General features: G+C 37.8%; 1 protein-coding gene across 2 annotated transcripts in view; it reads left to right on the forward strand.

Annotated features, from left to right (window-relative positions):
* The window catches only part of ACAN (aggrecan), a 538,406-nt gene that overhangs the window by 422,304 nt on the left and 89,738 nt on the right, over nucleotides 1–26,364 (forward strand). For both annotated transcript variants that reach the window (XM_044078192.1, XM_044078191.1), the window contains exon 13: nucleotides 19,964–20,068. In XM_044078192.1, coding sequence (XP_043934127.1) covers nucleotides 19,964–20,068 — 105 coding nt within the window. The remainder of the gene's footprint in view (nucleotides 1–19,963; nucleotides 20,069–26,364) is intronic.

The following is a 26,364-nucleotide window of genomic DNA, read 5'->3' on the forward strand; positions in this document are numbered from 1 at the left end:
TTTGACTAAGAAGTTTAAAGACTATTACATCTCCTAATAAAGCTCATGGTCTCAGGTTGGTATCTGATGCCAAGGACAATTAAATGTCATTCTTTAGTTATGTTAGAAAACTAAGAAACAACACTCAACATTGTACAAAACTCATACTAAATGATAATGTCTATTCAGACCAGGTTGATATTGTTAATTTTCTAGCAAATATGTTTTAATGCAAATTTCACCCCTGTGATAAGTGCCCAAAACCTAATAATGTCCTTAGCTCTCACCCCAGTCATCAATGAACAGAATGTATAGAAATTGCTATCCAAAACTAAAAACACTTCTTCACTGGGGCCAGGTAACATACACAACTGTTTGATAAATGCTACCAAATATGCCCTAACACTACATAAGCTACTTAATCTTAGCCTGACTATAGGCTCAGTCCCAGAAGTATGGAGTACAGCAATGGTGAAGTCACACCATAAATATGACCCTATTACCAACCACCAGAAACTACAGGCCCATTAGCCTGATAAGCCTTATTTGAAAGGCTATGGAACACATTGTAACTGACTTCATTAACAAGTCTGTTAACCTCATCATGCTAGATCCACAGTGATTTTTTTTTTTTTTTTTTAATTTGTATTTCTTTTCTGGGGTAGAGCTCTGATCTTCACACACCTTTTTCAGACTCAACCCAGGAGCAGTGTCTGGTTAAGTGACTTGCTCAGAGTCACATGGTTAGGGAATGGAGAATGAGGTAATCAAATCTTGCACCTCTGGACCACAGGAAACAGCTTGTTAATAGCATTTTAATTCTCTAAGCCAACTACCACACACTTTTTTTAAAAAGTTTTTTTTTTTAAAAACAACTTTACAGTTTTAAACTATTTTTCCAGACTGCTTTATAAAAGGTAGATCCTGCCCAATAAATCTGGTTAAATTTTTTTGAGAAGGCAAGGTATGCTACTGGCAGTGATTACACAATACGCACAGCTTATCTTGATTTGGTCAAGGCATTTGAGACTATCCCCCATGACAGCATGATTGATTAACTAAATGCATTAGAAATATACACTTACATGCTAAGAAGGCTATCAAATAGGCTACAAGACGGAACCCAAAATGTACAGTGTCAGAAAACATGAATGTGACCAGAGGTGTCCCACAGGACTAGTGACCTACAGGCTAAAAACCAAAACCTATAACTAACCAAGTTTATTGATGACTGTAAACTGGGAGTCATTATCAAATCTCCCTGTGACACAGAAACCTTCCTTCAGGAAGTTAGACCGAAGAATGTCTGGTGTATTGAAAACAGCTTTAATTAAATGGTAAACAATGCTACATTGTCACATTTGGCAGACAAACCACATCACCAGCATACATCACTGACAATATCCCACTTCAAAATGAAAATGTAGTTAGAGACGTGGGAACCTGGGTTGATAATTATGTCTCCTTTGACCACCATATAGCAACAGTGGTCAGCCTGGTGCTCCTTTCTACCAAAGGAATATCATTCAGATCAAGAGTTTATTTTTTCCTTGCATTTGTTACTGATCAGACCAGTAATAGAGTACAATGCTTAATTTGATATGTCCCTTATCAGACATATCAAATACAGTCTCTAACCTGCAATTCAGATAAACTTTTGGCATCTTCCCATTCTATCATCTTTCCCTCTTTAGTTACTTGCTCCCAATACCGTGGTTGCTTTGCTAGTTTTCTCCAATAAATTCCGTCCCCCTCTTGCCTATTGTCTGTATTCCTAATTACAGTCATCCCTATCTGCAGAATCTCCTTTCTCCATTCCCATGTCAGTTTAGTTCTTAGAATGCTTTGTGCTACTTTATGGATATAATTTTCTACATGATTATTGTTTTCCTTAAAGGCCTGCATCTAAAATCCCAGTCTGTCCTTGTTTCTTGAGCTTCCCCTGGGTTTCATCATCATCCCTTTCCACTTTGAATTATAATTTTCTACTTGTTCTATGTATAGGAGTCTTAACTGTGTAGCTCTGAAATACCCCTTCAAATTGGGCAATCTCAATGCGCCCTGCTCTACTGGAAGAATCAACCTATCCCACTTGACTCTTGCCATCTTCCCCTCTGAGATAAAGGCCTTCAATTCTTTATTAATTGCTATCTGCAACTTCTCTGGTTGATAAAAATTTGCCTGACCTGTGTATAAGGCTTCTTCTTCTTTCAGCTATTCCCAGTTAGGGGTCGCTACAGTGGAACACCTGTCCGCTCATGATTGGCAGTGGAGTTTTACAGTGTCGAGTTGCTAGCCCGGCGACCAACCTTCCACAGAAGGCACACACATGCACACACTCACACCTAGGGCCAGTTTAGAGTGTCCAATCCACCTATAGTATGTCTTTGGGATGTGGGAGGAAACCTGAGCACCCAGAGAAAACCCACGTGACCACAGGGAGGACATGCATACTCCACACAGAAGGCACCCCAGCTGAGGATCGAATCAGAGAACCTCTTGCTGTGAGGCGGCAATGCTAACTGCAGCACCACCGCGGCCGACCTGTGTATAAGACTACAGGGACTAAAAACATTTTAACTGGTTGTATCTTACTATCCATATCCAAATAGCAAAGCTAATGCTTGACTGAAAAAGATTGGGTAGATTATAAGGGATGTATAGTGTTTGCAACTGGGAGTGTGTCAGTATGGATTGTGATGTAAAATCTTGCAACTAGGATTGTGTTGGTGTGGATTGTTTTCATTTGTATAAATGTATGATTGCCTGTGTAGTAAGTGATAGTTTAATAGAGATGTTTCTTGTTAAAAAAAAAAAAAAAGGCAGGAATTGAATAATCTGCATAATGTTGCTTAGGTTATATGGCATATAGCAATATATGTGAAGTAAAATGTTTGTTATGTTACTTATAGTGTGATTACTTTTATGGCAATGTAAATGTGCCTGTGTCACAAGTGATAATTCAATAAAGGTGTTGGAAAAAGAAACACAGTTAGAATTACCTCAGAGGGGTCTAACAAAGAGGATCACAGGCTTAAAATCTCTAAGCTACCAAAAAGGACTAGAGTCACTGTCTCTCTTTTCTGTGTCTTAGAGGTTCCTCAGAGGACACCTATGCCTTGCCTTCAGGGCAACTAGGGACCCAGTAGTACAGGATCTTTTGCACCCTTATAAATCAGGCAGTTCAAGAAATACCAGAATAAAAGATTTAAACCTGCTTCAGCAGATCAATAAAACTAGGCAGAGAGAAAATCCATTACTCAGCATATCCTTCACCTCCGGAATACACTCCCCTACAGATAAAGTAATGTGATACACTATCATTCTTCAAATGGGTCCTAGATAATTAGATGGGTATTCATAAATTCACTGTAGGTATGACTGGCATAAGCCCCCTTGAGAAGGGAGGTACAGTCTAGAGTGAGTACTGGCAAGATGTACTGGTCACAAAATTCAGTCATCTTGAGCTTCCTATGATTCCTATGAATGAAAGCAAATAATGATTTGTGCAAGCCTTCATGGGTAGTCCTTTGTCTCAACCTTATTCAAAAGGATCAGAGGAACAGCTGCTCTAAACTGCAATTTAAGTATAAACCTACAGGGTGTAGCTGTCATAATGGGCTTGCCCCTTTGTAGGACTCGTGTTGTCATACTTTACAACTCACAATGTACACTTCTGCTGTAGGCATAGAGAGCTACCATGCTGCCAGCTGCAAACTGAAAGGCATATATTGTCAGCTAATAAGGTTTGGCTATTTCCTGCAGGTATTGTATGTCAGCCAAATGTTCACTGTTGGCTGTGCTCTAGTGACATAGAATAATATTGTATGCATTAACATTTGATGTTGGAGAGCTGTGTTCTAGCTAAGAATGGTCCCTAGTATTCCCTGAAGAGGTACATTTTGCAAAAAAATAGCCTTTGTTCCACATTGATTGTATCTTTTTACCTGCATGTCATTTTTTTTAACTTAGTGTGCCCCCTGCGTCTTTTCCAATCATGGGGAAAGAAGATTTGGTTCAGTGGTAGAAGCAGTCAACTAAGAAGTAGGGGGTACAGGGTTCCAATCTTGATGGGGGATGGTTGAGGAAGTATATTTGAAGTTGGGAATAACATAATGATTAAGATGCTTACCTCACAGGCACAGGGTACAAGGTTTGATTCTCACCTTTGAGGGAAATTGGCTAGGCTTAAATAACCCAAAAGGCAGCTAGCCAAGTACTTACCTATGAACCTATGGCAAATGATGTATTGGCATGTGGCCACCTCCCTATCCCACTATATCATGGCATATCATCTACTATCTTGGTGCAAGTTATACTTTAGTTTCTCAAGCCCCTCGATAGCTGCTGTAGGACACTGATGTTAGTATCCACATCCATCGTCCATCCCACATGCCGGACTGGAAAGCTAATGTGCTGAGGTCATCTATATTTAGCATAAACGAGTGGTGGCAACAGACTATACCCAAATAAAATCCAGTCATTAAAGGCTAACAAAACAAAATAAAAAATCTGATGTTGTCAATTTTCATTTATTCCTCAACAATTGGGTTCGGATCTGAACCTAGGATCTCATTCGACCATACGTCATGGATACTGGAAAATGTTGAGTTCCTCCTTTACCCATAATGCTCAAGTCCCCTACCATACCTCCGATCTCATTTGCCACCTTCACATATGGGCATGGTCACTGTGAGCTCTTGAGCTTTAGTGGCTTTCTGCTTAGATAAGTGAACAAATTGTTTAATCTGATGTTGTCAATCTTCATTCATTCCTCAAGATGTGCATTCAGATATGATCCACTGATCCGACTCGGCCACTTATTACAGCTTGTGGCTACTGCAAACTCTCAAGCTCCTCCCTTATCCAAAATTCTATAGTTCTCCTCCATACCTCAGCTCTCATTTGCTGCCTTCACATATGGATGTGGTCGCTGTCAGCTCTCGAGTGTTAGTGGTTTAAAAACAGTGATATAATTTTTTTTCTTTTTCTGCCTATCTTTAAATTACTATCCATTTTATCTAATTTCCTTTAACCTCCCTTATCCTACACTTCTTCAATGTAACTTTATAACCATTGTTGGTATTTCTCCTACTTATTCTATCTTGCCTTTAGACTAGCATATATTTACTACCATTATTGGTAATCGTTCCCCTTCTTTTCTCTAACCTTATATATATATAACTTTTCTGCCTTTTCTTTAAAAAACTTTAGTCCTATTTAAAATAGCTAAAAAACCTCCGGGTTTCAGGAAATACAGAGCGTGTGGGCATAAGATCCCTCTATTTGATGCCCATGACTCCTGTGTATATTGTTTAGGCCCTAAGCATTTAAAGGTATCTTGTGACATCTGAAAGGCCTTTAACCCCAGGGCGTTGTCTGATCAGAAGAAAGAATTGATTTTAAAAGGGCTTCTTCCATCATATTTTTCAGAGCTATTGGCTGGAGCTCAAACCTTCAAGGCAGACAAGAAAGAGTCCATGAAGACCATCCATCTCTTTTTCTGACCTGACCCTCGGAGCCAGCCTGGAAAATTGTGAAATGGTCAGATCCAAAGACCAAATCTCCATCATGTTTTACAGGCAATAGGATCAATGGCGGCAGCAATAGTGTTAGTTCCATTAGCCAGATTTCACATGCAGATACTTAAATGGCTTCTTGCTACCCAATGGTCAATTATCCACCAACTGATGTTTTACCAAATTCTCATAACAGACACATGCAAAAGGACCCTCTCATGGTGGATACAGTCAGAACATTTGATGTAAGGTCGACCATTTTTCCCTCTTAACCACAGGCCAAAGTGACCACGGATGCTTCAGCTAAAGTGCGGGGCATTATCTGGGGAAGACAGTCCAAGGAACCTGGTCTGCAGATGAGGCCAATCTGCACATAAACATCCTGGAGATGAGGGCAGTGCTTCTAGGGTTGCAGGCATTTCAGACTCCTCTTCTTCTGGGAATGGTGGTGATTCAATCAGACAACATGTCAGTGGTCTGGTACATAAACAAGCAAGGAGGAACCAGATCATACCCTCTGTGGTGAGAAGCGCTCAGGGTGTGGCAATGGCCAATCTCATCCAACCGCTTTTTTATAGCAATGCACATTCTGAGAAAGTCCAATGTGATAGCAGGCAAGATGAGCAGATCTATCCTTATGCCTCATGAGTGGTCCCTCAACCAGGCAGTAGTGGAGGACATTTCCTGAAGATGGGACCAGCCTTGCTGTGACCTCTTTGCATCTCCCCAAAACAACAAAGGCAGTAGCTACTTTGCCCTAACCCCCACACCCTGAGGAATTCTCTCACACACGATTGGCCTCCCAGTCTATTGTACACCTTTCCCCCAATTCCTTTGATTCCCAAATTCCTTCAGAAAGCAAACAGGTTGAAGAAAACAGTAATCCTCATTGCCCCATATTGGCCTCAACAAATCTGGTTTCCTTTCCTCTGGCCTTGTCTACAAAAGGAACCTTGGGTCCTGCAACCCATTCCAGACCTTGTGTCACACCCAACATGATTGATTCATCCCAGCCATCACAACCTCAAGCTGATGGCTTGGTTCCTCCAATTCCATTGATTGCCAGACAATCCATGCTCTCCTCACCAGTCTGTCATATGTTGATGAACTCTCATAAGTCATCCACTCAAAAACTTTATAGGAATAAATGGAAGAGGTTTGTAATTTGGCATAAACAGTAAAATGTAGATCCCTCATGGCACCAATTCACTCTGTTCTAGAATTCTTATTCCAGCTTTTTAATAATAGAGCAGCTTGCTCTACAATTAAAGTACAATTAGCAGTGATTTCAGATTTTATATTGGGAAGGATAGCTTATCTCTCATTTCCCACAAACTTTGCAAAACCTTCTTAAAAGGGACCCTATTGCTAAGGCCTCCTCACAAGGATCCCTATCCCCATGAGACCTTGATTTAGTACTACATCTAATTTTTCAGCCCCCATTTGAACCTGCAGTGACTTGTGATGTTAAATTTCTATCTTGGAAAACTATGTTTCTAGTGGCTATTACATCTGCAAGATGAATAACAGAAATCTAGGCATTATCTTCACAGCCTCCCTATCTGATTGAATGGGAAGCAACATTTCAGGACATTTTTATTATCTTCAATACTCCAGTAGTGGTCTCCTTAAAGATTTTCAGACTTAAGTTCTTTTCCTATTTTTTATGAGGATAATTCTAACAAACAAGATATGAGGTGACAAGGAGAGATGTGTTGTGGGTAAAGGGAGGTATCCAAGAGCTTTTTTGGTTGCCACAAGCTTAGTAATGGCCGAGTCAGATCTGATGGATCAGATCCAGACCCCCATATGTGAGGAAAGATTTAAAATCAGCAATACAGATGGAATGTTATGGTGAGTACATAACTTCTTTTTTTTTATGCTGGAGTCACTCAGACCAGATCTGCGAAGCCCATCGCTTTATTCTTCCCCTCCCAAAGACCATGGTAACCATGGATGCCTTCCAGCTCAGTGGGGGGTGGGGCTATACTTGGGAAGGATGCTTCAAGGTATCTGGTCCCCAGTAGAGGACAAGATACATATCAAATTCCTGGAGATGAGAGCAGTCCTCCTAAAATTGCAGGCATTTCAAGACATTCTACTATCTAGGATAATTGTGGTACAGACAGACAACATGTTGGTGGTCTGGTACATCAACAAATAGAGGGGAATCAAATCTTAATCTCTTTGTCAAGAAGCTATGAGAGTATGACAATGGGTGATCTCTTTCAATCACTTTCTAATAGCAATGCACATTCTGGGGAAATCCAGTGTGATTGCAGACAAATTAACCAGGTCCATTCCGATGCCTCAATGGCAATGTTGCAGAGAAAGTTTTCTGTCGATGGTGCCAGCCATGCTACAGTCTTTTCACTCTTCCCCTCAGCAACAAGTGCAGCAGGTTATTTGCCCTGATCCCTCCACTGAGGGAATCACTGAGAGATGCCCTGGTTGACAATTGACCCTCCCGTCTCCTTCTTGTCTTTCCACCCTTACCTCAATTCCCAAGTTTCTTCAAAAAGCAGTTTGATTGAATAGCACAGTTAGTCTCATTGCACCTTTTTGCCGTCATCAGATTTGGTTCCCATTCCTCTGGCCTCATCTTCAACATCCACCCCAGACAACTCTAGACTTCCTGCCTCACCCGACAGGCATGACTCACCAGGTCATATCAGGCCTCAAGTTGACCACATGGTTTCTCCAGTTCCACTGATTGCTAGACTGCCCAGGGTCTCGTCCCCCCATCCATCACATTTTGTTATCTTTTCACAAGGTTTCTACTAGAAAGGTCTACTAGAGTAAATGGAAAAGATCTGTCTTTTGGGCCCTCAGCAAAAACTTGGACCCATTTCCAGCACCTATACCAGCTATCCTTGAATGTTTAGCTTTGATTTTCAATGAAGGAGCTAGTTTCTCAACAATCAAAGTTGAACAGGCTCACATTTTCAGTTTTCAGCTGGGTGAAAATAACTAATTCTTAGCTTCTTCTAAACTTTGCAAAGCCTTTCTTAAAGCAGCCTTTCTGCTGAGACCTCCACTCAAAGACACTACTCCACCTTGGGATTTAAATATAATGCTTCAGGCCTTAATTCAATCACCCATTGAACCTTCAGCCAAACCTAACCTCAAATTTTTATCTTGGAAATCCCTTTTTTCTAGTGGCTATTACATCACCTAGAAGTGTACCTGAACTCCAGGCTCTGTCTTCAAAGCCTCCGTATCTAATTTTTCTTAAGTAGAGGGTTTCATTGCAGACTTAAACCATCTTTTTCACCTAAAGTAGCTTCTTTGTCAAATATTAACCAGGTCATTAATCTCCCAGTCTTCTTTCCAAATTTCCCAAGTAAAGGAGAATATGTTACACCTGTTAGAAGTAGATGGACAACTTCATTTCTACCTTCATAGAACCAAAGACTTTAGGAAATCTACCAGTTGTTTGTTTCCTTTCCTCCTTCCAGATTAAGCATGCCAGTGTCTAAAATTACCCTGCCAAATGGTTGACTAATTGTATAACCTTTGTCTATGGAAAATTGAGTTTATCTTTAACAAAAACTCATAGGGCTCATTCCACCAGCTCTATGGTGGTTTCTTCAGCCTTGTGGTCTAGAGCATCCTCAGATGACATTTGTGCAGCTGCAACCCAGGCTAATCCACATAGCTTTATTGCTCATTACAAGTTGGATCTGGTCTCTAGGAACAGAGCAGCTTTTGCCTTAGTAGTGTCCCAGAATGTCCTCCAAGGCTTGTGGTAGCTGGGGACTCTGTCCTCCCATCAGCTGAGGAATGAATAAAAACAGCACATCAGACTGAAAAGTTATTTACTCACCATAATGTTCCATCTGTGTTGTCCATTTTCATTCTTTCTCAACTCCCCACCTATCCCCTTCCTTTATATACTTCTAGAGATAGCTAAGAGTAGTATAGGAACATCCTCATTCCTTATTTGAGCTCTAGCTTCTATTTTTTTCTGTTCTACCACTGTCCTTTTACTTCCATTCTTTTTCTGTTCTACCCCTGTCCTTTTACATCTAGGGACAGCAAACTTGATCTGAGGTACATTAGATTTGTGGGACATTGTGGGTAAAGGGAGCAGCTTGAGAGTTCTATGATCCCACACTCTGGAGGAAGTGGCCAAGTCAGATCTGAGTTTCAGATCTGACTCTAGCAATTGAGGAAGAATGAAAATGGATAACATAGATGAATGTTATTCTGAGTACACAACCTTTTTATTTTATCAAGTAAGCAATTATTTATCTTTACGTTTGTTAACCAGGTAACTTCACTGAGCTGAGGCCTCTTTTCTGACATGACCAGGGCATTAAAGGCATTTAAAATTATTATACAAAATAGTAATACAAATGCAATATGAAGGACTTAGAAGAAGAAGAAAAGTACATTAGTACAAAGGTAGGTAACTGTAAAAGATTGTACTATACACATATTATGAGCAAACTGATATGGACATAGGAGGACGACAATAGCATAGTACAAATAAGATCATAACATGGTTCTGCCTTAATAATATACTGTTCTACAGTAGGAAAACAAGACATAATTGAATTATCCATGCCTGCATATTAGAAAAAGACTAATGTTAGTATAAGGGGTGTATTAAAAGTGTTAGCAATATTTGTTAAGTAAAACAGGCTGACATTACAGAAGAGTTATAATTTGGTTACTTGGGCTGGAGTAGAGGAACTGTGAAACAGAGGAAAGGACAGAGGCCTAACTGAAGTGGAGAATATTTGCCCCATTAAGTCATTTAGGGTGAGGACAAAATAACAGTAGTAAAAACCATTTATGTTGCAGAAAGATTTGCATGGCACAAAATAACAAAATGAGAAAAATGTTTTTTTTTTAAGTTTATGTCTAAGCTGGTCCTTTAGTCTTTTATCAATGTGCAGTTACATTTCTGCCAAAATGGTAGGTGGACTTCCAGCTTTACTGCTCATTCCTGTGGCATTATCATAATTCAATATAAGTGACTTTTACCATGGGTATGACTGGTCAGTGCTTTCACTGTAGTGTTTCCTGACTGAATAATTAAGTGATAATAAATGGACAATGGCACAGTCCCTTCTATGATAAATGACATTAAACCCTGACTAGTGTCAATTATCTGGAAGTAAAAACAATCACCAAGTAGTAATTATTGTTATTATTATTATTATTATTATTATTATTATTACCTTTTACCATTGTTACAATTGCAACATTCCTTCCTTTTTCTGATAATAAACTGCTGAACAGAGTACATCATGAAATCATTGGAGGGTGACATTTAACCATAACAGAAAAAAAGTAATTAGGAATTAAAACATCATTTTTTAAAATCAAGCTGTTTAATTATTTTGGATATTAAAATTTATAAAAGAGATAGTACAGTGACTAGTATTTTTGCCTCACAGTGCTTAGCTCTCTGGTTTGATTCCAGTTTGGACTATTTCCTGTGTAAACTCTACTATTCCTCTCTTTGTTTGTGTGGGATTTCACACTGCAGTCAGGTTTCTTCTCATATTCCACAGACATGTTATAGTTGAATTGATAATCCCTCTAAACTGCTTACAAGTATGCATGTATCTTGCAACAGATTAGTATCCCATCCAAGATTAGTGTCTATGCTTTATGTCCACTGTGCACCAGAAAAAACTTTGGATCCCAGTGACTGTAAATAAACTACTGGAGAAAGAATGAATGAATGTATTTAATGATCGTGAAAAAAAAAAAAAAAACAAGTAATCTCCGTGGTATCCCCGAAGTCTCAAAACACTCAAAACAACCCACTAAACAAGTATACTGGGTCCAAAAACAAAACAGTGTAAGAAACTTCTCTGTGTGGAAGATTTTCAGTCCATATATCTCTAGTTAATCACTGTATATTAATCAGATCAAACTATAGTAGTAGAAGAAGCGAACGTAAACTCGTCTTAAGTAAAAAAAATAATAATAATAATAAAAAATATATAATTGTCTCTGCTCGACAGTGGCACAGGAAAATAACTTTCTTGGGTGGTGTAAGCCAGAGAACCTTGTTGGCTAGGCTTATGTAGGCCCTTGGGCCGATAGTCTAGTACCTCCCTATGAACCTATGAACCTATGAATTGTAGAGAATTACTAAGTATTCAAAAGTAATCCAAGCAAGGCAAGCAGTCTGTTTCCAGTTGAAAATCCTTTATTAAGTACACAGACAAGAGATCCAAGTAAAACAAAAATAGAGTAATAGTTTCCTCACTAAACCGATGTCTTTCAGCTTTACCCAGTTAGGGGTCACCACAGCGGAACTCCGGTCCACTAATGATTGGCAGTGAATTTTTTTTTACAGTGCCGAGGTGCCAGCCCAACGCCCAACCTTCAAAGAAGGCATGCCCATTCACACACACACCTACCTGCATGTCTTTTAAACATCACTTGACTGTGGGGAGGACATGCAGACTCCACACAGAAGGCGCTCTAGCCGAGAATTGAATGGGAGAACCTCGTGCTGTGAGATGAGAACGCTAACTGCTGCACCACCGCGGCCATCAGCTTTATAAATATATATACTTTTTATCAGGCAAGGGAGTGGTTTATTGTGCTGTAAAACAAAGTGTTATTGGTACACATGTTAAGTTTACATCCCTTCCCCATCAATGTGACATTCGAGCTGGTCCTGCCCTACTTAGTAGTTGTCATAATACTATAACCCTTATGTACTTTAAATAGGGTCATAGATTAGTACTGAGCTAGCTGCTCTTGTGAGCCATTTTAAGCTTAGCCAGTTATCCCTTGTGAGACTCCAACCCTGCACCTTAACCATTAGGCCACCCTCCCAACATAAAATTTATAATGATGTGGTACCTCTTATTTAACCAGATTATTAAGTCTGTGATTTTATCCAAGACAATATACTACATGGCTGGAAATATATCAACCTTAGTCCATTTTGCAACCAAAAAATATATATAAATATATACATATACACTTTGCATGTAAAAAATCAATTGTGAAAATCAGATTCTATTTTCATAACCTATTGTTAACAAAGATCGCTTTCATCCTTCTAGACTTGTTCACGTCTGTGTACAAGAACCATAAAAACTATCTATAAAAATATTATTGTATAGTTAGTTAGTATTGATATTATGCTTCATTTTGAATAAAGTGGAAAAAAGAGAACCAGAAAAAGAAAAAATAATAAGAAAAAATGTATGACGATGGAAACAAAATATACACTTAAATTACAACTGATTTAAAATGGTATTTAAAACCAACTGGTAGAATAAAATAAAATAAAATTAGTCATGTAAACAATGTGGCAACTTTTTAAGTTCCAGTACACTTTTAATTGAACAGTAGTAGTTTAGTCCAGGCTTCCTAAAAGAGTTCAGCTTTAATTGCCACATGAGTTCATGATTCTCCAGAATATTCGGGATGTCTCCTTCAAGATCACCCATGTCTATGCGATCCAGGATCTGGAACTTAAAATCTGTGTGTCTTTTATAAAGAGAAAGGTGTTTGGTTAGTGCATTATTTTTACATCCAGAGCGTTCTGACAGATGACATGAAATCCTACGCGTTTATTTACAGTCTTGCCCACATAGAATGCATCACATTCATTGCATTCTGCCCTGTAAATTACTTTCATAGTGTTACAGTCACCCACTGCACTGGTCTTAATTCTTCTTTCGGCTTTTTCCCGGTTAGGGGTCACCACAGCAGAACACCTGTCTGCTCATGATTGGCAGTGGAGTTTTATGGTGTCGAGTTGCCAGCCCGACACCCAACCTTCCACAGAAGGCACACACCTGGGGCCAATTTAGAGTGTCCAATCCACCTACAGCATGTCTTTGGGATGAAACCGGAGTACCCAGAGGAAACCCAAGCGACCACAGGGAGAACATGCAGACTCCGCACAGAAGGCACCCCAGCCAAGGATCGAACCGGAGAACCTCTTGCTGTGAGGTGACAACACTAACCGCTGCACCACCGTGCACTGGTCTTAAATGATTTTCTTTAAATAAGGGCAATAAAAACTATCACCTTGCTGTATAAATATACAAAATGTACAATTAGTTTCACATCTTTTAGTGTTTCTCTCATATGGTCGAGGTTTAACTTCAAGAAAACTTCTAATATTCCTGGCCTTCCTATAAACAAAGGATGGGGCTTCACCTAAGATGTTAATCAGAAAAGGGTTTCCTATGACAATGTCCCAGTTTTCTTCAGTAACGTTTTTGATACTAGATAGTGATTGACTAGAGATATATGGACTGAAAATCTTCCACACAGAGAAGTTTCTTACACTGTTTTATTTAATGATCATGCAGACAAATCAAGGAATACTGCTAATGTTTCCTGTAGTTATACCTGAAGTGAAGTGTATGTGATAATAAAGTTTAAGAATATAGTTTTATTTGCTTACCGTACTTAAAAACAAGTTATATGGGGACTTCTATAAATATTAAATAAAAGTGACACTTCTGCTTAAAAAAAAAACAAACAAAAAAAAAAAAAACAAGATGGACAAAAGAGGCAGAAAGAAATGAAAAGCAGCAGTACTTCATCTAGCAGGTGACAATAGCAGAGAAGTAGGAATATATTTGGTGAACAGGCTCATCGAGGAGCTTAATCCCCTGGAAATTGGAGGTGTCCATGAAGTCATCCAGGTCCTTAGTGAAGACATGAGGTGATGGGCTGTATTGATTGATTCAGTTATAACAGCTATGATCTACTCAGGTATGTTATTAAAAAAATGAGACCTTCAGTGCTTTTGCAAAGGTAATTGTCTGCCTCTGATTTTCTATAAATTACTGAGCCTTTCCATTAAGGAATACATTTTTTTAAATAAAATGCCCAAAGTAACATCACTTGGGATTACCAAATAGCTTGAATGTAAAGTGCAAAATGTAAAATAAATTCCCCTGTAGGAACTCTATTCCCTTTTCCAGCAAAGCACTAGTAGTAACCTTATTCATAAAAAAAAAAAAAAAAAATATATATATATATATATATATATATATATATATATATATATATATATATATATATATTGTTTGCTATCAAACTAAGCAGCAGCTGTACCATATCCAGATACAGCTCTCTTATATGAAACATCACAACATGAAGTAAATAAAATATACTTGACCTATGTGCAGTTTATGTGCTTTTTAAAACATCAGTGGCACTAAATTTACATCTAAGAAGTGAGTGATAACATTGCCTGATTTATATTCTGTTTTGTCATCTAAACATGACAGCATTCCTATTACCAAGTCTTTTTAATTTGTTTCTCATGGTCAGCTGTGCAGATTAATTTTCGGCAGATGTACAGTGACAGACAGTAAAGGAAAGTGCAGTGCACATAAAAAGTAGAAAAGAAATCAATTTATTTTTTTCATCATAATTTTGATTCTTCTGTTGTACTAATGGCCACGTCTTTACAATAACTGATTGTTGGATTTTATTATTTTATACCCTAAAAGTGCCCCAGTGGTGGTTTCCTTATTAAATCGTTTCATTTTTCAGCCAAAGGTTTTACCTCCCTAATGCAATTTGATGTGTAAACAGAGTTCAATGTGTTGAGAAGAACATATACTGTTGTAATATCTCTCCACTAGACCAAGTAATTTAAATTCTCGAAAGGAATCATAGAGTAACTACTTCATTATGTTAAGGGTCACTGTAAAAAGGTCCTGTTTCTACAATGCAGTATTTTGAGATCCATAGACACAATAGCCTTAATGAGCAAATACCTCATTATCAGCTAATTTACATGTCTTTGAATTGCATTTAGCTGCAAAGTGTACATCAGTGCTTCCCCTTGTAGTGTACACTAGTTACTGCATCATGATCATACATACAACCCTGTTGGCACAGTCACTCTCTCTCACATAAACACACACACACACACACACACACACACACACACACACACACACACACACACACACACACACACACACACACACACACAAACACACACACACGCACACACATACACCACATACTCCATATTTGTTCCAATTGTCAGAATATCTGCAATGTTCCCTTTTCTCCTGCCCTGGTAATTCTCAGATGATCATAGTTAGTCCTTAATGCCAGACATTTGAGTTTCACACTTCAGATCCTTCAGTAAATGCATGGTGGTCCAAAGCAGTTACCTTAGCAGCTTTCTAAGTAAATAAGAATTAATTACAGTCTGTCATGTGCTACAAGGTTCAGAGGCAAGTAGAACATTCCAAGTCCCACCCCCCTCATAAGTCATGCATACCTGCAGGTATTGAATAATGTCTATGATCATCATTATATGTCAAAACATTTCTGCTGCACTAATGTAGCAGTTAGTGCAGTCTGTTATTGCGGAGGTTTTCTTTGCCAGAGATACAGTGATCACCCCCCCCCCCCCATACTTGCATTTTCATTTTTTTTTCCTTAATACACTTGTAGGCCAAATCCCTGGTGTATGTGTGTGGTGAAGATGATTAACATCCTTTTATGGAGGTGAAAGAGTACAGGCCAATAATCCCTTTTAGTGCCTTTTGCAACATGGGCAGCCATGGTGGTGCAGCGGTTAGCATTGCCGCCTCACAGCAAGAGGTTCTCCAGTTCGATCCTCAGATGGGGTGCCTTCTGTGTGGAGTCTGCATGTCTTCCCTGTGGTTGTGTGGGTTTCCTCTCACATACCAAAGACATGCTGTAGGTGGATTGGACACTCTAAATTGGCCCTAGGTGTGAGTGCATGCATGTGTGTGCCTTCTGTGGAAGGTTGGGCACCAGGCTGGCAACTTGACACTGTAAAACTCCATTGTTAATCATGAGTGGACAGGTGATCTGCTGTGGTGACCTCTAACTGGAAAAAGTGCTTTTTACAACATGATATTCAAACTATCTCGGGAATCTAATGATTTCACAATTCACTTTTTTTTTAAACTGTCTTTAAGGCACATTTTAGGGAATATCTCCAGTGCCCCACCTACATGTTAGTGAAGATTTTTCCCTATTGGCTAGAGGGTCCCCCACCCCTTATCCATATTCTGTTTAAGTGCCATTCAATCAGGTTTAAAGGGTTGTCTCTGGTGGCTAATTGTTTTCCCACCCTGATCCACATTCTGTTTAAGTATCATTCAGGTACAGATTTAAAGGGTTATTTTCTAGTGGCTATTGGGCTGATATTTAAAGGGTTTTCCCTGATGCCGAGTAGTTTCTCTTAGCCCTAATCCCCTTTCTATTTATGTACTACTCAGGCATGCATTTAAAGGGTTATTAGTGGTGGGTAGTGGTTCACCCACCCTTGATCCCTGTTCTGTTTATATGTCATTTAGGCATGAGTTTAAAATGGTCATCTCTGGTAGCTACAGCCCCCCCCCCCCCCCATCAAATGTTTGCAGGCTTTTCTCATTAGTCCAGGAGTGTGTGGAAGTATGACAACTACCCCAGCCCACTTACTTACATATACACATGCATTCGCACACTCATTCCATATTCACATGCATACAGCCCCATATCCACACAATCACACTAACAGACATAGTCATCTATTCATAAACACACACACACACACACACAAACACACACACACACACACACACACACACACACACACACACACACACACACACACACACACACACACACACACACACACACACTCCTATCTAACAACCTCACTAACCTCCCTACCACTACCTTTTGGGCAGGCACACTCTCACACATGCACTCACATGTGCAGCCCTTCGCATACACTCACGCACACCCTACCAGCATGTACCATTACCACAGTGAATGAATAAGGCATTTGTTTGTGTTCACTACCATAACTTACAAGGAGCAGCCATACTATGAATTTCTCAGTGTATCGTTGCCTTTCAGAAGGCCATTCTGGGGTGGGGGGCTCAGAGCACATGGCTAATTAGCATATAGCTCTTCCCCAGACTGTTTCATTAGCATCAAGCACCACTGCAGAGACAGCCCAGTGTGATGCTGCACTTCTTCATGCAAAAGTACCATAGTTTTCCTTGAGGTGTACACACTGAGTACGCCTCGTAGTAACCTTTATAAAGTCTGCCCTTTACTTTTTTACTGTCTCTGGAAAGATTGCGTTTTGCATTGAAATTTTAATTTTAATTTTTGTTACTGCTTATTTCATGCATAGCAATTTAACTTACTTGCTAGGCTTGGAAGAGTAGCTTATTTAGTGATTTTGCTCAGGCTCTTAAGTGTGATTTCAAATTTCAAGCCGCATTTTGTAGTGCTGTATGGTATGAAACTAGCACTCTCAAAATACTGACCGCAATCAGTGTCAAGGTTTATAGTTTTTAATTGATTTTATAGCTAAAATTAGTAACCTGCTCGATTCATTTTTTTAATAGTCAAAAGTCAGCCACATAATCACCCCTCATAGCCTAAATAAAGTCCCAAATGATGTGACAAATACCAAAAGGAAATAATGCAGCATTTCACAAAATATACAAATGGTACATATGGAAAAAGCTTAAGGCAGAAATCAGTGGGAATATTTCAGCTTCAACTTTATTAAAGTGCTTTAGTTCAAATCACTCGGACAATAATAAACAGTGATACCATACATAGCTCTGTGACATAAAAAAATAAAGCCTTGACTGCATCCTAGGTGACCCAAGCTCAAGCAGCAGTTTGTGGACTGGAAAAAGCAGACACTGGGAAATAGAAGTGGATGGCTTATGCCACCCTATCATGAGGAAAAGGGAAAGGGAAGGTGGTTCTGGTCAGCAGATCACCATCATGTAGAAAATGTACTCCAGAATTACCCTTCGTGCCACTAATGGATAGAGGCAGTTCCTAAATGCTGCATCTCTTACATGGGTCCCCTCAAACTATCTACAGTGTGATCACATTTATTCTCACTAGGGCTAATATACAATTATCAGCCATGGGATAGGTAAGACCAATCAGGAAATGTTAATTCAAGCACCAAAATGGAAACTGGCAAAGCTTAAAATGTCCTACAAGTGAACCTATGTTGTGGTAGTAAATAGTTTTAAAAAATTGCCCTTTTTAAATTACTAAGTGCCCCTCTCACCTTCTGCCCCCCCCCCCAATCTTCAACAGCTTCTGGTGCCTCTGAATTCTGAAGAACCTCCAACAGCCCCTGTGAAGGAGAAACAAAAAGTTACTTCAGATATGATAGGCCCAAATCATGCACAGATAGATAAACAAGTACCAAGTTCTTAAAGAAGTCTCTGCAGCACAGACAGTGTGTTGGCAATGCAGTATACCAGAAGGTAGCTTGACAACATAGTTTTACACCAGCTACACACAGTCTATCACAGTGTTGCATAGCCTCAGGTAGAAAGTTTTATAAAAGTCATAGCTGGAAAGCAGGGAAAGTGTATTATAATAGCCTTGGTGGGAATACACTAAAGAGTGAACAACTATGGAGCAATCCTGTTGACGTAACAGACGCCGAACCCCTGTGAAATCTTCTACAAATAGAAACAACTTGAATCAAATTTCACTTTCTAAGTAATTAGCTTTCTGAGGTTATATTCAAGGCAAGGAAAAACACTTTGTGATGAGTAAAACCTAACACTTTGGTGTATTTTTTTCCTTACTGTTTTATAAGGGCGAACATATTTCTTTCCAATGTAATGGCCAGAATTGTAATTTTTCTTGATTCGTGAAAGACTAAGGGCCAATGTGATTCAGTTACTACTTTTTATGCAAAATATGAATTCACTTTTATTCAGCCCACTGCATGGGATTTACCATTTATTTCTGCAAAGCTCTCAATTTTTTACCTGCAGTTTTATTACGCATACTGTTTAGAAAAAGATCTTTTCATGGTCTGTTTACTTTGACCCATATGCATGCTCACAAGCAAACTGGAACTCATTCTGTTTAGCTAATCTTTATAAAAATAAATATTTACTTTTCCAGACATCAAAAATGAGGTCACCTTTTACATTTCATGACTGCTGTCTTTTCATTGATTCTCTTTGAGGCTGTACTTTGCATTCACATATGCAATTAGTTAGAATTAAAGAATATCTTGCTACACTGTCTTTGCACTGATGTAATTATGGTGCTTGTCTCATTTGCTTATATCATTGTCAGAGATTTTAATAGTAGTTCCAAAAGCTGGGAAATGTGGGTGCATTTCTTTCTGTAAATAAAGTGGCTTTCTAATTTCCCATGAATAAAAAATTAGATTGTACCAGATACTTTTAATTTTTAGTTACAGCACTTCATCAGTGATCTTGGTTTGTGATATTTTTGCTATTATGTGAAGTTTGTCTACTGTTCAAAAACTGCCAGAAAGTTTAGAAGAAATGGCAAAGATTCAGACACCTACTATGTTTAGTGCTGAACTAAATTGTTCTGATGGGTGAATTTTAATCTGCACCATGTATTTTGAGCAGGCATACTAAGAAGCTAAACCAGATTACAAATATTACTATTGTATCCAAACTGAATGTTAAGTTACTTATTTTCTCTTCCATATAATGTAGGAACATGTGCAGACAAACCCTGTGGGTCAGGAACATGCATCGATCAGGAAATGGGCTTCGTCTGCCAGTGCCCCTCTGGATTTTCTGGAGACCGCTGTCAGATTGGTAAGTCTAGTTCATTCCTGTACATCATTGAAAGAATGATCTTTTTTATCTAGGCAGTGACTTGGAGTGAGTATATGTAACCCACAAAGAAGAACGATGTCAACAGACTGTATGTGAAGAGAGCTGTTCGATAAAGAAGGCGCAGTTGTGCAGGTACTAAAAGTCACATAGAGCTTGCTTTATGTTGGGTAAGGCAATTCCTTTTTGGTCTCTGCAGGTGTTTCATACAGCAGACTGTACTGTACAAATGTCAAAGACTTCCATTTATAACATTCAGTAGTACAGTATGTTTCTGTGTGTTACTGCTTCAAAAACCTTAGATGAAGATTTCAAATCACCATGATACCTGGGGCACCAGATTTTCATAGCACAACGTCTGCACTATGACAACTGCTTTCTGCAAATTCCCCAATCTTATGAAACTAGACTTTCTGTAACTAATAAAGAACAAAGTAAGTATCTTTTAGATGTCTTTTATAATCCAGATATGCAAGACTTACATGGCAGTTATCAAATAATCAAAAGTAATCAACCCCAAATTATAATTACTTTGAAAGCAGCTGATTTAAATTTAGAAAGCTGCCATTCTGATTTTACAGCAGCTCATATTTTGGCTCCAATTCTGATGACCTAACTTCATAAACTGAACCTGGAGAGACAATAACATAACTTTTAAAGTGATGGCCTTTTCTACAAAGCTGGAGATCCCAATTCAGATCCAAATTAAGCCCTACTTTATACTATGTATCATAAACGTTATTTCACAGATAATTTCACAAAAACATTTTTCTGGACCCAGTTATCCTATGGAGAAAGCTAAAGTAAAAGCACCACTTCAGTCAATATAAAGCCAGAAAATGTATTTGAGTGCTGGTAATCTTTGAAAAGAATAGCTTAACACATGCTTATCCTTTGATGACAAAACTGTAATATGGTTTGCAGTTACACCGTATGGAGAAAATAACTACAGCAGACAGTACCTATAAAATATATTAAAGGCTATACTAACAAATTGTGAATGAATATGCAGAAGCAGCATTCGTAGATGTGGTTTGCAGGTTAGCAGCCTATTTTGGGAGATCTGTGCTGCTCGGCTACAATATGATTCAGAGATCTGTGTAGTTAATCTGTCTCTGAATCCATTAATGTCCCCCTGCAAATCTCTATGAATTGCCTGACATACATTTTGAGCAACTGTCAATAGACTTCCCACTGATTGCACTTTAGCCGTGTAGCACTGAGCTCTGCAGGTAGAATCTGCTCAGTTAGGGAAACAGCATTTCCTGCTGAAGCGAATGGGTATAATTTAACTAACCTAACAACTACATGCAATTTTCAAAAAAGTTGCATAATACTAAAATATATGAAATGTGACATTACACAACTTCCCAGTTAGTGAGAATGTCCCTGACATAAGAATCCTAATGTACATAAACCACATTCACAACACTGCTGCCTACTTGTGAATCACTGTGCAGGTGAGCAGTGTGACTTTAAGAACACCTTTTCATTTGCATACTGCACAAGGCCATAGCCTGCAAATGTGTATGCACACCGCCTCTTGTGTGTTTAGTAGACCCGTATTCAGATCCAGTGCCTTCCAGTAATATATGACTTGAACCTATAAAGACCTGCATGCCTATATACATGATCCCAGGACTGTCTTCCATATAACCCTTTTGCACAGTAAGCCTTCTCTTTCACCAGTGCACAAAGACGTTTCTGTAAAACAATGACTTTGCTGAACACACTTCTCCTTAGACTAGCCATGGATGACAGTTTTGTGACCAGGTTAGTGGTATGTCTGGGTTAGACATTACTATATCAAACTCAAAACAAGCAGCCTATAACAATTAAATTAATGACTCTACAATATAAATATATGATAGACTAGTTTTCTCTGTGACTGCCTAAATCATTGTGAACTGACTGAAACACTGTGCAAAGCTAGACAGGCATTATATACCATTAGAGAAGTAGCAGGACAGAACTGTTTGAATAAGTTTAATTTTTATATACAACCTCTCTGATAGCTCAGCCATGTTTCTTTGTAAGGAAATGAAACCAGTAATTGCAATTTATTTATTTCCATTCTTCATTCATTTGGATTATTAAGACAGAAAATGTATGTAATCATGAATGCTGTCTGGCTTTGACAAACTAAGGAATGATTTGATATACAAATTTAAAGAACATCAAAAGAAAATAACTAGGTATTAACCAGAACATACAAAATACAGACAGATGCTAAGTAAGGCAAGGCAGCTAAAACTAAATTGCCAGAGTTGTTAAGGTATATGGGGTATGCAAACTGCTGGATTAAGTATCATTGTAGCTCCTCTTTCTGATATGCCTCTTAGCCATGATGCAAAAAGCTACACATGATTTCAGGCTGGAAAAGTGAAATGGTTTAGCTCATGCCTCATAAGATATGACAGAAAACATCACTTTTTTTCGATAACTTATACCAGCTGCCTAGTACCCTTTATGCACTCCCAACATCTCTCACAGTTTGAGACATGACAGAGTACAGAGTGAAATCACATTCTCAACTTTACCTTCAGTAACTTTACCTAACACTCTTTTCTGATGTACCCTTCTTTTCTTTCCATATCTATCTTTCTGTCTATACATATATAAATGCACACAGACATAGAGACACACACACACACACACACACACACACACACACACACACACACACACACACACACACCCTCATTGAATGCTTATGACTAAACAAAGATTGTTTGCATAATGATAATCGATTTTGCAATATCCAACAGCTTTAATGTAGTAATTTAACTGTCATGGGCTGGTTGTTTGCAAAAATTCCCAACCATGATGTTTAATTTTCTAATGGAATACAGTTGACTTGGTACCACCTGATTTTATGAGGCCTGTTTGGTTCAACCCTGGAAACTAAACAAACGCTATAAGTACTAACTCTAAAGTTTTGTAAGCTCTGACTCAGTTGCATCACTCCCTGCAGGGCAGTTTCAAGTTCTTTACCTCACATTACAAAAATGTTAATAAGTGCTCAGTTCATTCCCACTGCTTGACTGAAAGTACTTTGATACAACAGCTATACCCTGAAATTGTCAAAAAGAAAATAAAAGATGGTTATGTGCTGATCTGCCACAAGGCCAGATCAAAACAGCTTTGAAAGATATCTTCCCTTTAAAGACACCTAAACCCTTTTCGTTATTGCCCATAGCGGGACAGGTATCATTTAAAGAAAATATTAAATATCTAGGTATTGAGTTCTCTACTGATAATAAAGACTTTTATAATAATAATATTAAAGCATTCTGGGAACAAATAATTTCTGATTTTGGGGGATGGAAAAATTTACGACTGCCAATATTAGCAAAAGTTTCAATTATCAAAATGAACATATTACCATGATTACTGTATATTTTTAGGTCAGCCAATTTATTACTTTCAAAGTCGTTTTTTAAACGGATTCATAAATAATTGGCTAAATTCATTTGGGAACCAAAGAAAACCGGGATATCTTATGATAAATTAATGACCCTAAAAAATAGAGGAGGACTGGAATTACCTAATTTTGAAATGTATTATTTAATTGTAAATTCTAATAGAATTTTAAGAATTGCCAATTATGATATAAATAATACTAAGTGGACACCACCTTGGGTAGTTCTGAATTATAAATATATTCTAAAGTTAAATATCAATTCTAAAGCAATACTTTTTTTAGGTAAGGATACATTGAAATTCTATGGGATTATTGAACACATCAAAATGAACATACTCTCTTTACATAATTTATTTCATTTATTAGATTTGGTTCAACATATGATGGTTTTTCAACCCTTGCATAAGAATCCTAATTTAAAATTGAATAATCAACTAATTGATCTCAACAAGTTTCCATTGATAGTTAATCTAACTTTGACTGATATATATAAACATCTTGACAGTTCGGCCAACCAAATAAGACAAGAACTTAACTTACCTAAAAATTATCTGGTTATTCTGAGGCAAATTAGAGAACTCACTATAAGCTATTTTAAAAGTTTTAAACTGGAAGAAGAGGCTATTAATAGATGCTCTTTGTTGTGGCAAGCTCTCCAACAGGATCTTAAATATATCACGACAGCAAATCAATTAATTAAAGAATTTCAATTTCATGATAAAATTTTGTTATCAAACTACTGGGAAGAGAAAATCTTACTGACAGATAGAAGTAATATGTTAAAAGCAATTGACTTGACCATCAAATCTACTTCTCTTCAAAAATTAATATATACCCAGTTGATGATTTGGAACAATGCATATTATACACGTCTTACCCTGCATAAATTTAATCCCAAAAATTCAGCAACTTGTCCATACTGTAAGAATCAACCAGCTGATCTTCTTCATATGTTCTGGAGTTGTAAATGTATTTTCAAACTTTGGAATTCCCTTAAGATCCAACTTCAAAATGTACAGAGACAACGTTATCATGGAAATTTATGATTCTGCATATTCCCCGAGAGAGATCCTAAATCACAAATTATTATATATATTAATATTTTTCTATTAATGAAGCTTTATATAGCTTCAAATTGGTTAGACCCATCTAAAACTTCATGGCAGAACTTTAGAGTTCTAGCGACAAAACATATATTGGCTCATAAATTACTATTAAATCCACAAAATAAAAATGTTAATAATCCAAAAATTTGGGAACAGATTTTTAATATTATACTAGCATAGTATTTTCAACTTGGAAATATTAATAATTATTTATGTGTGTGAAGAGAATTTAGTAATCAACTGTCTATTACTTGTATTTATTCTTATGCTTTTTTATATTTAACTGTATTACATGGAAGCATTCTTGTAAATATTGTATATAGAGTATGGTTATTAGTGATATTAGTTAATGCTTGATTTGTGAATATATGTTATTTTTGTTCTTATTTGTGTTTGAAAATAATATAACAATAAAGATTTATTATGGAAAAAAAACAGCTTTGAAAGATGCATAGCAAAGTACAGCCGAATAAGTAAACTTACCATAAGAGTAGATGCTTGAATGATCCCTGCTGCAGAAGCCTTCGCTATATGGATTATATTTCTCCCCTTTTTAGGCTCTGAGAAGAAGATAGGGATTTGGATAGCTACACTATAAGTAAACTTGAATAGAATTTTAGGCATAAAAGAAGGATTAGTTCTTTGTTTTGTGGAAAAATGAGATAAGGTTGACCCACCATGAGTGTTTGCAACTCAGTCAGGATAATTAGTCAAACTGTTTCCCATGTTATGAACTTTAAATCAGACTGATATGCTGGTTCAAATGGAGCAAGAGTTAACTTTTCAAAAACAAAGATGAGATCTCAAGAACGAGACACAATTTTTCTTGGAGGCCTGGTATGTAACATCCCTTTCAAAAACATTTACCATGGGACTACATTGAAAGAAAAGGATACATGGACAGACATGCTGATGTGGCTGACTAATGAACATTGATAGAGGAGTAAGAAAGGCCAGAGGATAATAACTCACACAAATATTGTAGAACCAGAGAAATACTAGCCTTAAAATGGCCATGGATCTTGTCTTGGCACTAACTAAAAAATCTTTTCCATTTTGTAATATATGATTTCCTACTAGCAGGTTTCTTTACCTCTGTTATTACCTACTGCACAACCTTAGAAAGCAGGGGCCTAAAATATATTAAAACTATATTACCTAGGCAGTTAGTTGAAGTTGTTTCAGGTTGGGATGTATCAATCCACCCGTTTTGTGAGTTGATTCAGTCTGGGAAGAATCCTGTAGTAATAGCCCCAGGTCATTTCCAAAAGAAGGGAGAACTACTGTTGTCTGGGCTAGAAGAGAGTCACCACAATGATCTTTGGATAGTCCTTCTGAGTCTTTAGAATGACTCTGGATATCAGTGAAAAGGTGGAAAATATACACAAACTTTCCTGTAGAAAAAATGAAAATGTATTCTTTTTTTGGCCTGCATGCAAAGAGTCCTGGAGCAAAATGTCGCCAGTTATTTGTTGTGGATGGAGGTAAATAGACTTAGTTGAGACGCTTCACATAGCTAGATAAGTTCCTGGAAGACCCCCACTGATTCAGTTTCCATTCATGAGGTTCTGTTATAGTCATGCTCGGCTTGTCTGCCATAAAATTTCACTCTGGAATAAAACGTCTGTTGAGTAAGATTGTATTGAAATCTATAACCCAGGCTACCATGGTTAATTTCCAAAGAAGTTAAGATATGGTTCTCCCATTTGTTTATGTACCATATCACCATGGTGTTGTCTGTAATCAGT

This window comes from Protopterus annectens, chromosome 7.part0, assembly GCF_019279795.1.
Source record: "Protopterus annectens isolate FY-2018-M chromosome 7.part0, PAN1.0, whole genome shotgun sequence".
Lineage (NCBI taxonomy): Eukaryota > Metazoa > Chordata > Ceratodontiformes > Protopteridae > Protopterus > Protopterus annectens.